Below are 14915 nucleotides of genomic sequence, written 5' to 3'. Positions count from 1 at the left end.
AATAAAAAGAAATTGGTTACATAAAAAGAGTACATATGGTCTGATTCTGTGTATATAAAGTTTAAACACAAGCTAAGCTAATAGTGTCAGAACTAGGATAGTGGTTACCTTTGGGAGTAGGTAGTTACTGGAAAGGAACCCAGAGGGTCTATGGGCTCATGGAAACATTCTTTTCCTTGATCTGGATGCTGGAGTTGTATACATATAACTGTGTTCTCTTGTTTCTGTGTTATAATTGAATAAAAACACTTTTGAAAAAGCTACTTTGGACCCCTTGGCCCATCTAGTTACTGAGCCATCCCCCACTTCTCCATAGTCAAATCCCTTTAAAACATGACCTTCCAAAAACCTTGGGGTCATCTTTGGCTCTTCTGTTTTCTTCACACACCACATCCAGTCTAGCATTAAAACTTGCTAGTTTTAACTTCAAAATATATTGAGTCTGATTGCTTCTCACCATCTCATGAGCACTCTGGTTCATCATCTCCCATTGGCATTATTGCAATGAGCCAACTAGTGGGGCAACTACACCACTCACTCTGTTCTCTGCATGGCAGAGAGAGAATTTTTTTTTTCCATCTCAAATCAGATCATATCATTTCTCTGCTCAAACCCACTCCATTTCATTCCAAATAAAAGCCAGAGTCTTTAAATACCCTTATAGGATCTGAACTCTCATTTCTGCTCTGACCTCTAACTATTCCCCTTTGCTCTCTCTACTCCAGTCACTTGACATATTCTTTCTTTAGAAATTTTACATCAGGGGACGCCTGGGTGGCTCAGTCGGTTAAGTGTCCGACTCTTTATTTCAGCTCAGGTCATGATCTCACGGTTTGTGAGTTTGAGCCCTTCATCAGGCTCTGTGCTGATTCTCTCTTTCTCTCTCTGCCCCTCCCTCTCTCTCTCTCTCTCTCAAATATAATAAACATTTTTAAAAAGTTATTAAAAATAATATTAAAAAATAAATTTTACATTGGTTGGCCCTCTGGCTGGAATACTTTTCCTACAATTATTTCCATGGCTTCCTTTCTCACTTCTTTTGGGTCTTTCTTCAAATAGCTTAGCTTCAGTAAAACTTCCCCCACCAACCTACATAAAATTACAGCTCTCTCTCCCTGTCACTTGCTTATTTTTTCCTCAAATCACAATGATCTGACATACTACGTATTTTATTTGTTTGTTAATTGTAGGTCAACCTGCACTAATCTAGAAGTGAGGGCACTCACTTACTAGTCTCTTCTGAGGTTTTCAACCCCTATTTGTGTGTTTTCAAATGTGTGTGTATTAGTATTTTTACACTGGGGGTGGAGGGCCTTGGAGAATCTTCCTTGTTCTGTAAGCCAAGCAACACAATAAAATATTTTTTTAAATTTATTTTTAATGTTTATTTATTTCTGAGACAGAGCATGAGTGGGGGAGGGGCAGAGAGAGAGGGAGACACAGAATCTGAAGCAGGCTCCAGGCTCTGAGCCGTCAGCATAGAGTCCGACACGGGGCTCAAACTCACAAACCGTGAGATCATGACCTGAGCCGAAGTCGGTCGCTCAACCGACTGAGCCACCCAGGAGCCCCTAAAATATTTAATCCAGGATCCATTTCTTATTTGTTTGTTTCTCTGGCAACAGAAAGGTTCTTAAGAATATCTGGAGAACTATATTTAGAATTATCTGGAATAAGATTTCAAAAAGATTTCAAATAATACTATCTGGCATATATTCAGAATTATCTGGAATAATATTCCAAACTGACAGCAGGTGCAGTCAAGACATTGTGTGTTTCATTTGCAACTTCCCTCCACTCCCCCCACCTGGTCGTCTTTCATAAATGGCATGTCCATCTGTTCAATCTCTAAAGCTAGGGATTTGGGCGTTATTTTTTACTCCCTCTTTTGTCTCACTACTGTATTCACTTTGGGAACTCAATCAGGCAAGAACCACTACCAAGAAGGTCTAATAAATTCTCGGCAAGAAAAGGAGTGAACACTTTCGACCAAGTCTAAGCAGACATTGCACATATTTAACATACATATTAGAACTCTGTGTTCTCTCAACGTTTTAGAATAAAGTTGCAGGTTCCCCAAAAGGTAACTCACAATTACTGGCTGAGCCACACATACTCAAATCCATACCACGAGTTCTTTATCCTTCTTCCCATCTTAACCAGCATGGGTGAAGATACTCCCCGGTGGCCTGATGGGAGCGGTCATGTTGAGAAAGCAGGGAACTGAGGGCAGCCAACCAGCAAAACCCAGGGCCCTGAGTCATACAACCACAAGGAAATAAATTCTGTCAATAACCTGACCGTGCTTGGAAGTAGGTTTTGCCCACTTGAGACTACAGATGAAAATACGGCCTGTCTGACACCTTGATGATAGGTATCCATGTGAGACCCTGAACAAAGCCTCTCAGCTAGGCCCTGCTTCAACCCCTGATCCATGAAAATGGTAAGATAACACATTTGTGTGTTGTTTTGAGCCACTGTATTTGTGGTAGTTAATTGTAATTTAAAAAAAAAAAAAACGAATACAGGGGCATCTGGGTGGCTCAGTTAAGTGTCTGACTCTCGGTTTTGGCTCAAGCCTCGCATCGGGCTCTATACTGACAGCTCGGAGCCTCCCTGAAATTCTCTCTTTCTGCCCCTCCCCTGCTCACATTTTTTCTCTCTCCCTCTCTCACTCCCCGCACCCCTCTCTCTCAAAATAAATAAACTTAAAAAAAAAAAAAAAGAACACACACACTAGATTGTTGCATGGAAGATGTAAGGGAAAGCCAAGCTCAAATTTCGGCCTCAACCCTTACCAGCATTAACGTTGGACCTGTTTCCTCTTTAAAATGGGTGTGATAATAAAACCTACCACCTAAAGTTGCGAGAGTGACATGGTAGCACGTGCACAAGGGTGACTCTAGGGAGGGAGTATCTCATGTTATTTAAAACAGCATTGGCACATGCTAAGTGCTAAATGTTTCCTGCCAAACGCTAAGAGTGGTCTTCTGCAGGTTGAAAGCAAGAGGGAATAGAGGGAATATCATTTCCACCCAAAGAATATCATCCTGTTGGCAGCTGTCCCACAGAGATCCTCTCACCTCGCCTCTCCGTGGAATAGGCTAGTTTCTGCCTTCTCGTCTGAATTCATAGACTGAAATATTATCAAAGGACCCATCTTTAAGAAGAAGCAGGGGGAAAAGGCAGAGGCTGACAACTATAACCTTCTCAAAACAATAAAAGGAGATGTGTTTTTTTGAAAGGACCAAGGCAGATAAAATTGTAAGTGTCTCCTGTTTATCATCAGTTATTCTTTCCTAAAAATCAGGTATTCTTCATGAACACGCTTCTTTCGCATCATTTTACAGGAAAAACCATATGCTATTAGTCAGCCCAAGCTCCCATACAATTTCCCCAAATGTTAAATAAAAGGCAATAAAATATCTGTGTGTGAATGGCAAACCAACATGTCAGGTTACAAAATGCTTAATCTATTGTAATTCCTTGATCGTCAAATAATCACAATGGTTGGTAACAGGTGCTTTTCTTGCAGAGTGTGGCTGCAGTGTCAGTCAGCACTGCCCTGGGTCCACCTCCCTTTTATTGCCACGGCATGCTTTTCACGACTTCTCCACGTGATTCTGGTGATCTGTCACTTCTGGTTAGAATTTAAGTACAGACCTGTCCCACACTTTGTTTCGTTTAAAAGGTTGCCTTGCCAAAAGACATGAATAGACACTTCTCCAAAGAAGACATCCAGATGGCCAACCGACACATGAAAAAATGCTCCACATCACTCATCATCAGGGAAATACAAATCAAAACCACCATGAGATACCACCTTATAGCTGTCAGAATGGCTAACACGAACAACTCAGGCAACAACAGATGTTGGCGAGGATGCGGAGAGAGGATCTCTTTTGCACTGTTGGTGGGAATGCAAGCTGGTGCAGCTACTCTGGAAAACAGGATGGAGGTTTCTCAAAAAACTAAAAATAAAACTACCCTATGACCCAGCAATTGCACTACTAGGTATTTATCCAAGGGATATAGGTGTGTTGTTTTGAAGGGACACATGCACCCCCATGTTTATAGCAGCACTATCGACAATAGCCAAAGTATGGAAAGAGCCCAAATGCCCATCGATGGATGAATTGATAAAGAAGATGTGCTTATATTATATATATATAATTATATATATATTATATATTATTATATTATATACCATATAATAATATATATTATATTATTATATTATATTACATATAATATTATATTATTATATATAAATATATATTTAATATATATTATTCTATTATTATATAATTACATTATATAATAATATATTATATATAATTATGTTATATATATATCTCATATACTCATATACTCATATAATGGAGTATTACTCAGCAATCCAAAGAATGAAATTTTGCCATTTGCAACTATATGGATGGAACTGGAGGGTATTATGCTAAGTGAAATTAGTCAGTCAGAGAAAGACAAAAATCACATGACTTCACTCATATGAGGACTTTAAGACACAGAACAGAAGAACACAAGGGAAGGGAAGCAAAAAGAATGTAAAAACAGGGAGGGGGACAAAACATAAGAGACTCCTAAATATGGAGAACAAACTGAGGGTTACTGGAGGGGTTGTGGGAGGGGGAATGGGCTAAATGGGTAAGAGGCACTAAGGAATCTACTCCTGAAATCATTGTTGCACTAAATGCTAACTAACTTGGATGTAAATTTGAAAAATAATAAAATAAAATAAAATAAAATAAAATAAAATAAAATAAAATGTGGCGTTGCACCTTGGGCGCCTAAATTAAAATATATCTGAATAAATGTTGGCAGAAAAATGCTGTAATGGGGTGCCTGGGTGGCGCAGTCAGTTAAGCGTCCGACTTCAGCCAGGTCACGATCTCGCGGTCCGTGGGTTCGAGCCCCGCGTCAGGCTCTGGGCTGATGGCTCAGAGCCTGGAGCCTGTTTCCGATTCTGTGTCTCCCTCTCTCTCTGGCCCTCCCCCGTTCATGCTCTGTCTCTCTCTGTCCCAAAAATAAATAAACATTGAAAAAAAAATTAAAAAAAAAAAGAAAAATGCTGTATTGAGAAATACATACTCTCTCTGGAGTCTGGATGTGAAAAGGAGTCATTCTATCAGGAAAAAAAAACAAAGAACACAGTCTGCAATTATTTCTCTACGTCAGTGGTTCTCATCCTGAAATGATTTTGTTCCCCACCCCCAAAGGACATCTGGCAATGTCCGGAGACAATCTGGGTTGTCATAGCTGGGACGTGGGACCGGCATCTAATGAGCAGGGGCCACAGACGCTGCCAAGTATCCTACAGTGCACAGGACAGGTCACCACAACCAAGAATTATCAGGCCCCAAATGCCAGCAGTGCCGAGGCTGAGAGACCCTGCTGGCCATGGTTGCCACCAACTAGGAAATACTCAAGATGACATTTGTACATACATGGTTTTTGAGTTTGTGAAACCATTCGCCTTTATGGTTTAATACTTAAAATCATAACAAATACAGGACTACAAAGAATTAAACATGAAAAGCAAAATTCCAAAAGGCACTTTTTGTTCCTTTCATCATACTTGTATTGTTTAAACCAGAAAGACCTTGAGTAGGATGAGCTTTAGGCCTTTCGGAAGAGGGTGGAAAAAACACAAATTTTAGAGACAGACAAGTGGAGTCTGGCTCCTTTCCCTACCCATTAGTATGTTACTTTGGGCAATGTAATCTTCTGTACCTCAGTTTCAGCACTATAGAACTGTTAAAAGACTAAACGTTAACAGATACCAAAACAAAACACTATCTACAGAATCTAGGACAGAATAGACATTCCGTAAGTTTTAGTTCCTTTATATCTCATGAGCATAGGTACTGGGATTTGTTTTCACGTACACCATCTATTTGTGTGTGTGTGTTTGCCACCTGTTTATACACAAACTGACAAGAAAGTGGGTCTTCCGGACAAGTGGATCCCAGGGGCTGGATGTGCTCTAGAATTCTAAGACTCTATGACTCAATGACTGTGATTCTGTGGTGGCAGGAGTGAGTAGGGCAACTGCTAAGGCTCATTGCTAAGGACTCCATGGGAGGCTAATGGAAGACCATGACTCTAGCTGTGCTTTTCAATCACTTACTCTTCTAATAGAGCTCTGCCATTGAATCATGGAGTCTTCATCTGAGGACCAAAGATCATCCCACATCATGATACAACCAAATGAAACAGTACTGACTGCCCTTCCCTATGAGCCTCAGAGCTCTCTGCTGGATTTCCTGAAGGGAGAGCCAAAAGTCTTGGGGGTAAGTGCTCTCCTGTCCACGGGTTTTCCTCGGAAGGGAGAAAAGAAGCTATTTTTCCAGGTGTGTCTGAATAGACACAGGAAGGGACTTGATTCCTTTTCTTTTCCCTCACGTTTTGCCTACAATGTTTCCTTCTTCATTAATCATAAAAACCCCTAAGTTATTTGCTTGTACAAATAAGCAGATCTTCAGCAGAAGAGCCAATATGTAGCCAATAATACCATTTTCCTAGATTTTGATGAACAAGAGAAATAAAAATTCTGTTTAGAAATGCACGCAGAGGGCCTTAGAAATGTCTTATTTATGAACATGTCTTAGAAATGTTTCTTGGTGGGGGGGGGGCTCATTTAACCCTGCAATTAATAACTTCCCTAACCCTGAGGAAATCCTAGGGCTGTTTCATGTGGAGTTAATACTGTTCTTTGAATCCTGGCAGAGAGAAAGGCAGGAAACTGGTATAATTTCCCCAAATATTTTATTGAGGAGGTGACCTCAGGGCGTGGTGGCATGTCCCTTGGAGCTAAAAGCCATGTGAGGAGAGGTTAAACTTCCCCTTTGTGCCGTTCCAGGCGATGGGGGTTCTTTGAAAAGTCTCTCCAAAGCTTCGCCGTGAGCCACAACGTAGACATACAGACAAAACATTTTTCAGTCATGCATGTACCGAGGGGAGGGCTATGTATACAGCCTCTATCTTTAGTACAAGAGTAAAAGTACCACTTTGGGTGGTGCCATCGAGGTGTGGGCTGGGGGAAAAACCCAGAATGCTGGAGGAGAAGCTGTATCCTGAGAAGAGCCACCAGCCCTGCCAGACCACCAATGGTGCAGATTGCTCACAGGCCCGTGAGCCCACTGGGTTACTCTCACCTCTGGACAGGCCCTTGCCGGAAGAGCAGACGAGACATAAACCTCACCCCAGCCCCTCCACTCTAGATCAGCAAACTTCACAGATTTTAGAGAATGGGGCTGAGCCGTAATTCCAAAAGCACAGACTGGATATGGAAACATGTACTCCTATCTGTCCGGCGCAAGGTAAACTGGTAATACAGGGGGTATAATAAGTAGTGAAGGGTGAAAGTGAAAGACGTGAACCTGTAGGACCCAGGTAAGTGAGAAGAAGAGACACCGGACTTTCTGAAGCTCTGAGGGCAGTGGGCAAACGGAAGAGGAAGGCATTCGTGTCGAGGGAGGCGTGACATAAGCATAGTGGGATGTCCCAGGGGCCCGGGAGAGTCCCAAGAGGCTGGGGCACCAGTGACCTCATGTACCCATTTCTCTCCTCCCAGGCTCTCCAGATCCTGCTTGCTCTGATCACTGCGGGTGTTGGAACCATATTTGCATTCAATTACTTCCATTTCTCCCAGAGATTTCCCCTCGTTTTCCTCACGGGATATCCATTCTGGGGAGCATTTATTGTGAGTACTACCAGTTAGGAGCTTTTGCGAAATTACTATCAAGACTGGTTTGAACTGTGTCAAGTCAGGTCCCAGGGTGAAGAATCCCATGAATGTGGTCCCCAAGGAGACCAGATAGTCCCTTGTGTGGCAAGAGAAGCAACTCCATTTGGTCACTGCATCTACCATCATCACAGTAATAACTGCTCTTAGGCGTACAGTGTTTAAAAGTTTCCAGAGCCCTGTGTGTAGAGTAAGTCATCTGCTCCTTACTACCAACCTGGGAGATCAGATGGGTAAATATCCTACTTTCTCTTTTGCAAATATGGAAACGGAGGTTGAGAGTAGACAGTCTTTATTTGAGTATAGCCAGCAAAAAATGTTCCATTAGTTTCAGGTGTACGATATAGTGATTTGACAAGTTTATACATGATGCTGTGCTCACCCAAGTGTAGCTAGCATTTGTCAACATACAACACTATTACAGTGTCACTGACTGAATGCCTTATGCTGTGCCTTTTATTCCTCTGATTTATTCATTCCACAACTGGAAGCCTGTATGTCCCTCTTCTCTTAACCCATTTCTCCATTCCCCCTACTCCTCCCCTCTGGCAACTGTCAGTATGTTCTCTGTATTTATGGGTCTGGATCGCTTTTTTGTTTTGCTTATTCCTTTTTTTTTTTCAGATTCCACATATAGGTGAAATCATATGGTATCTGTCTTTTTCAGTGTGACTTATTTCACTAAGCATAATATCTTCTAGTTCCGTCCACACTGTCTCAAATAGCACAATCTCATCTTTTTTTATAGTTGTGTAATATTCCATTGTATATATACTGCGTCTTCCTTTTCTTTTTGTCTATTGATGGACACTTAGGTTACTTTCATATCTTGGCTATTGCAAATAATGCTGCAATAAACACAGGGGTGCATTTATCTTTTTGAATTAGTGTTTTTGTTTTCTTTCAGTAAATAACCAGTTGTGGAATTGCTGGATCATATGGTGTTTCTCTTTTTACTTTTTTGAAGAAACTCCATACTATTTTTCACAGTAGCTATACCAATTTACATCCCCACCAACAGTGTACAAGCATTCCTTTTTCTCCACATCCTTGTCAACACTTGTTATTTCTTGTCTTCTTTTATTTTAGTCATTTTAACAGGTGTAAGGTTATATCGCATTGTGGTTTTGATTTCCCTGGTGATTAGTAACGTTGGGTATCTTTTCATGTGTCTATTGACCATGTATATGTCTTCTTTGGGAAAATGTCTATTCAAGTCCTTTGCCCATTTTTAAATCATATTGTTTGCTTTATTTGGTGTTGAGTTGTAGAAGTTCTTTATATATTTCAGTTATTAACACCTCATTGGATATATCATTTACAAATGCCTTCTCCTATCCAGAAGGTTGTCTCTTAAATTTTTGTTGATGGTTTCCTTCACTGTGCAAAAGCTTTTATTTTGATGCAATCCCACTAATTTATTTTTGCTTTTGTTTCCCTTGCCTTAGGACACATGTCCAGAAAAATGTTTCTATGGCTGATGTGAAAGAAATTACTGCCTATGCTCTCTTCTAGGATTTTTATGGTTTCAGGTCTCACATTTAGATATTTAATACATTTTAAGTTTATTTTTGTGTATGGTGTTAGAGAAAGTAGTCCAGTTTCATTCATTCTTTTTTTTACATATAGCTATCCAGTTTTCCCAGCATCACTCATTGAAGAGACTGTCTTTTTCCCACTGTATATTCTTATCTCCTTTGTCACAGATTAATTGACCATATAATTATGGATTTATTTCTGGGGTCTCCATTCTGTTCTATTGAGCTATGTGTCCACTTTTGTGCCAGTGCCATACTGTTTTGATTACTATAACTTTGTAGTATATCTTCAAATCTGAAATTGTGATACCTCCAGCTTTGTTTTTCTTTCTTAAGATGCTTTGGTTATTCAGGGTCTTTTGTGATTCCACACAAATTTAGTGCTTTAGTATTATTTGTTCTGGTTCTGTGAAAAATGCCATTGGTATTTTGATAGGGATTGCATTGAATCTGTAGATGGCTTTGGGCACTGTTACTAGTGTATAAAAACACTGCTGATTTGGGGGTATTAATTTTGTATCCTGAAACTTTACTGAATTCATGTATTACTTCTGGTTGTTCTTGTTTTGTTTTTTGTTTTTTGTTTTTGGTGGAGTTGGTGGAGTCTTTAATATTTTCTACATGTAGTATCAGGTCATCTGCAAATAGTGAACATTTAACTTCTTCTTTACCAATACGGATGCCTCTTATTGCTTTTTCTTACCTGATTGCTCTGACTAGGACCTCCAATATTATGTTGAATAAAAGTGGAGAGAGTAGACATCCTTGTCTTGTTCCTGATTGTAGCAGAAAAGCTCTCAGTTTTTCACCACTGAGTACGATGTTAGCTATGGGCTTTTCTTACATGGCCTTGATTATGTTGAGGTATGTTCCTCTAAACCCACTTTGTTGAGTGTTTTTATCATGAATGGGTACTGAATTTTTTCAAATGCTTTTTCTGCATCTATTGAGATAATCATGTAATTTTTATCCTTCATTTTGTTGATGTGGTGTATCATGTTGATTGATTTGCAAATATTGAACGATCCTTGCATCCCTGTAATAAATCTCACTTGATCATAGTGAATGATCCTTTCACTGTATTATTGAATGTGGCTTACTAATATTTTGTTGAGGATTTTTTAAATAATTTTTTAGAGTTTATTTATTTATTTTGAGAGAGAGAGAGAGAGAGAGAGAGAGAGAGAGAGAGAGAGAGAATGGAGGAGGGGCAGAGAGAGACAGAGGGAAAGACAGAGAATCCCAAGCAGGCTCCACACTGTCAGTGCAGAGCCCAACATGGGACTTGAACTCACAAACCATAAGAGCATGACTTGAGCTGAAGACAAGAGTTGGATGCTCAACTGACTGAGCCACCCAGGCACCTTTTTTATTGAGGATTTTTGAATCTATATTCCTCAGGGATATTGGCCTGCAGTCTTCCTTTTTTTTTGGTGTCTTTGTCTGGCTTTGGTATCAAGGTAATTCTGTCCTTATCAAATGTATTTGGAAGCTTCCTTTCCTCTTCTATTCTTTGGAATAGTTTGAGAAAAAGAAATACTAACTCTTCTTTAAATGTTTGGTAGGGGGCGCCTGGGTGGCGCAGTCGGTTAAGCGTCCGACTTCAGCCAGGTCACGATCTCGCGGTCCGTGAGTTCGAGCCCCGCGTCAGGCTCTGGGCTGCTGGCTTGGAGCCTGGAGCCTGTTTCCGATTCTGTGTCTCCCTCTCTCTCTGCCCCTCCCCCGTTCATGCTCTGTCTCTCTCTGTCCCAAAAATAAACAAACGTTGAAAAAAAATTTAAAAAAAAATGGTAGAATTCACCTGTGAATCCATCTGGTCCTGGACTTTCACTTTTTAAAATTATTATTATTAATATTACTGACTCAATTTCATTACTGTTAATCAGCCTGTTCAGATTTTCCATTTCTTCCTGATTCTGTTTTGGAAGATTGTGTGCTTTTAGGCATCTACCCATTTCTTCTAGGTTGTCCAATTTCTTGGTGTATAGTTTTTCATGGTATTCTCTTATAATCCTTTGTATTTCTGTGGTGTTAGTTGTTACTTCTCCTCTCTCATTGCTGATTTTATTTATGTGTATCCTTCCCCTTTTTTTCTTGATGAGTCTGGCTAAAGGTTTAGCAATGTTGTTTATCTTTTCCAAGAACCAGCTCTTGGTTTCACTGATTTTTCCTATTGTGTTTTTTAGTCTCTATGTCATTTATTTCTGCTCTGATCTTTATTATTTACTTCTTCTACTCACCTTGGACTTTGTTTTCTTTTTCTAGTTCCTTTAGGTGTAAAGTTAAGTTAGATTATTTATTTGAGCTTTTCCTTGCTTCTTGACGTAGGCCTGTATCACCATATATTTCCCTCTTAGAACTGCTTTCACTGCATCCCAAAGATTTTGGACCACTGTATTTTCATTTTTATTTGTCTCCGTGGATTTTTTAAAGCTTATTCTTTGACTGCTTCATTGACCCATTAGTTGTTTAGTACCATGTTGTTTAATCTCAAGAACAGATAATAAGGTAAACATATCTAGCTAGCACTCATAGAATCATATACTCTCATAGCTTAAGGAGAATTTTAAAGATGACTATTGTTGTTTAATCCCCTTATTATTCCCAGAGACAATTTTATGAGTGTCACTCATCTAGTTATTTATAGAGCCATAATTATAATTCTTAGTGTACTGCTAGTTCCATTCAATCCCAACAGCTCTGGTTCCTAATCTTGTGCCACAATATTTAAGGGTACACTCAACACAGCTTTCCTCACTAGAACATACCCTCCCAAGATGGCAAAAGTATTATCTATTTTAGTTTCTGTTACATTCTCAGAAGCTAGAACCATGCTGCATAGTAGACATAACTCAATGAACAAAGGAATTAAATAATAATTCATTAAATAATTAAATGAGACTATTGTTTTTATTAAAAACCTGCTCTTTTGACAAACATAAATATTCCATGCTTTTTCTATAATCTCCAGGTCAAACACAACTACTAGTATTTTCGTTTTCCAAATAGAAATACTGTAATATGAACTATAATCTTCAAACTACACATGCCACACTGTAGAGAAACAAAAAGACCAACTCCCCACCTCCTTATTTCACAACAGAATTTCCCCAGTGTGACTCAGTGTGACCTGCACCGATGGATTCTAGTGAGGTTCTGGCATGCTGCTCTTTAAAACTCCACTCTTCACTGAGAAGATATTTACTGAGCACATAGTCTATCTTTGGCAGTGTTGTAGGTGCTGAGAGGCAAACAAGGCCCTCTTAGGGAGGTGGTGAATTGCTCCTCTTAGAAACAGATGGGGTTTGCCATATGATAGGGAAGCTGGAAGCGGAAAAGTGAAATTGACTCCACAGATACGTTATTTCACTTGCACTAAGTACTCTAAGAGACAAGTTCCAGATGCCCTGTGAAGATTTAACGGGGCATTCACCTGGCATGGAGGTCAGCGAAGTGCTTTGCACATAGGTGTTCACTGGGTGAAATGCAAGGAAAGCCTCCCCTGGCAAAGGCAAAGCATGAGTGAGAAGCTTGATATGGGAAAGAACAGCAGAAAGAAGACCAATGAGTCTATGGCACTGGCACAAAATGAGGCCAAAACTGTAGGATGGAACCAGGTTGTGCCAGCCCTTGTGGTCATATTAAGAACGTGGCCACTCTAGGGGCGCCTGGGGTGGCGCAGTCGGTTAAGTGTCCGACTTCAGCCAGGTCACGATCTCGCGGTCCATGAATTCGAGCCCCGCGTCAGGCTCTGGGCTGATGGCTCGGAGCCTGGAGCCTGTTTCCGATTCTGTGTCTCCCTCTCTCTCTGCCCCTCCCCCGTTCATGTTCTGTCTCTCTCTGTCCCCAAAAAAATAAATAAACGTTGAAAAAAAAATTTTTTTAAAAGAATGTGGCCACTCTAATATGAGAGCAAGGGGAACCCACTGATAATCTTTAAACAGGAGAGTGACATTTGAAGACTTGTTATCTTTAAAACATCATTGGGTTTTCTGAGCTGTAAACAAATTCAAGGATGGTAACAGCAAACCTGGGACAATCAGCTGAAAGGAGGCTGCAAGAATCCAGGGGATTCCCTGACCTGGATGGGCCGCAGTGGAGATAGAAAGAGATGGGAAGCTTTGAGAGCGCTTTGGAGGTAGAATCGATCCAGTGGTGATCTGTTGTGGGCAGTGAAGTGGAGGGAGGAATCAAAGGTAACTTTCTGATCTCCGTGTGTCACCTTGAGGTCCCGAACACTGAGACCCGGATGTCCTCAAGGTCCAACACCAATTCCGACAGAAGTTCTCATTCCCAGAATATTCAAATGAGTAAGGGGCTCCACTTTGGGTGACAGAGTTCTCCGTTTTCCTTGGGTTGTACAAGACTCTATGTTCCAGATACAAGAAGTGGCTGAGATAACTATACTAGATTCCAGCCCTGATACCAGCCGTTAGAGAGTTCTGCCCTGAACGTCTTCCTCCATCTGCTGAGAGCAGACACAGCTCACCATTCCCTCTTCCAGGCCCAGAGTCCAGGATTACCTTTCTGTGTAGAGCCCAGCTGGGCAAACATCTGGGTGGTATTTTGTGGACCTTAAAGAAGGGCCTGCCTCTCCCAACTGACCCTGGCAAAGGGGTGTTGTTCAGTGCTGGGCATATCCAACACAGTATTTCTTCTTACATCGGTGCCTGCCCTCCTTCCTCCCTGATGCTCAGGGGGAGAGACCAAATAGTTGGGGAGATTCACAGACATAGAGATTACAATACGGTCTCTGAAGGAATTTATACTGTAAGAGAGTCAAACACACTACCTGCTAACTTTTATCTCTTTTCTTCTTAATAGTTTGTTATTACGGGATACATCACAGGAATCAATGAGAAGAAAAAATGTATGGTAAGTTACTTTCATGACTTCTATGTAGTTTAAAACCTTCTGCTTGCTTTGCATCATCTTACTATATAAAGCCTTTAAAACAAAGGATCTCCCAAGAAAATCTTTAGACATCAAATTTGCAGTTCAGGTCATCCCCACCTGCTAACGTCACCATTAGCTTTCACCCCCACCAACAGAAGTTTTTCTTGGGGGCCTGCCCAGGGTCTGAAAGACAGAGTCTGACATTGATAGCAGATCATTCTGGGATAGAATCAAGGCTATCACTCATTGCTGTGTCAACTTGGAAGAGAAAAGTTATTCAAAAGGTTATTCTGAGAATTTAATAAGATATTACATAGAAAAGACAAAAGTCTGTACTACCTTCCAATGACTCGTGTTTTTTTTAAGGCTATGGATATGTGAGCCTTCTCTTAAAGCCATTCTAACACTGTTTTTATGGTCCTCTGCCACTTCCCTCTAAGAATAGCTACAGACTATAGGAAAGTTCTGGGGGAACTATGGGAAAGCCCCCATCTTTCTCCACCCATAGAAATAAGTACAGACACTACAGATAATGACCCAATGCTGTTCTTTTCTCTGTATTGGTTCCCTTAAGAGCTGAGGAATAAACTAAGGACAGGCAGACCTAACCCTGACTCACTGAGAGCTACGTAGACAGAGGCAGGCAGGATGCCTTGAATATATATATTCAAGTTATAAAGGAACATATATATATGGAGTGAGTAGGAATATATATA

General features: G+C 40.5%; 2 protein-coding genes across 4 annotated transcripts in view; one reads left to right on the top strand and one right to left on the bottom strand.

The window, feature by feature from the left end:
• Positions 1-14915, bottom strand: part of LOC121043357 (membrane-spanning 4-domains subfamily A member 4A-like) — a 168914-nt gene that overhangs the window by 70832 nt on the left and 83167 nt on the right. The window lies entirely within an intron of this gene.
• The window catches only part of LOC121043360 (membrane-spanning 4-domains subfamily A member 14), a 24778-nt gene continuing 15905 nt past the window's right edge, over positions 6043-14915 (top strand). Inside the window, exons 1-3 of the mRNA XM_040495026.1 lie at positions 6043-6311; positions 7595-7723; positions 14128-14175. Of these exons, the coding sequence (XP_040350960.1) occupies positions 6177-6311; positions 7595-7723; positions 14128-14175 (312 nt within the window). The 5' untranslated portion in view covers positions 6043-6176. The remainder of the gene's footprint in view (positions 6312-7594; positions 7724-14127; positions 14176-14915) is intronic.

The sequence above is a fragment of the Herpailurus yagouaroundi genome, unplaced genomic scaffold (assembly GCF_014898765.1).
Source record: "Herpailurus yagouaroundi ecotype Mexico unplaced genomic scaffold, PumYag 187, whole genome shotgun sequence".
Lineage (NCBI taxonomy): Eukaryota > Metazoa > Chordata > Mammalia > Carnivora > Felidae > Herpailurus > Herpailurus yagouaroundi.
This window is presented reverse-complemented; position numbering and strand designations above follow the sequence as displayed.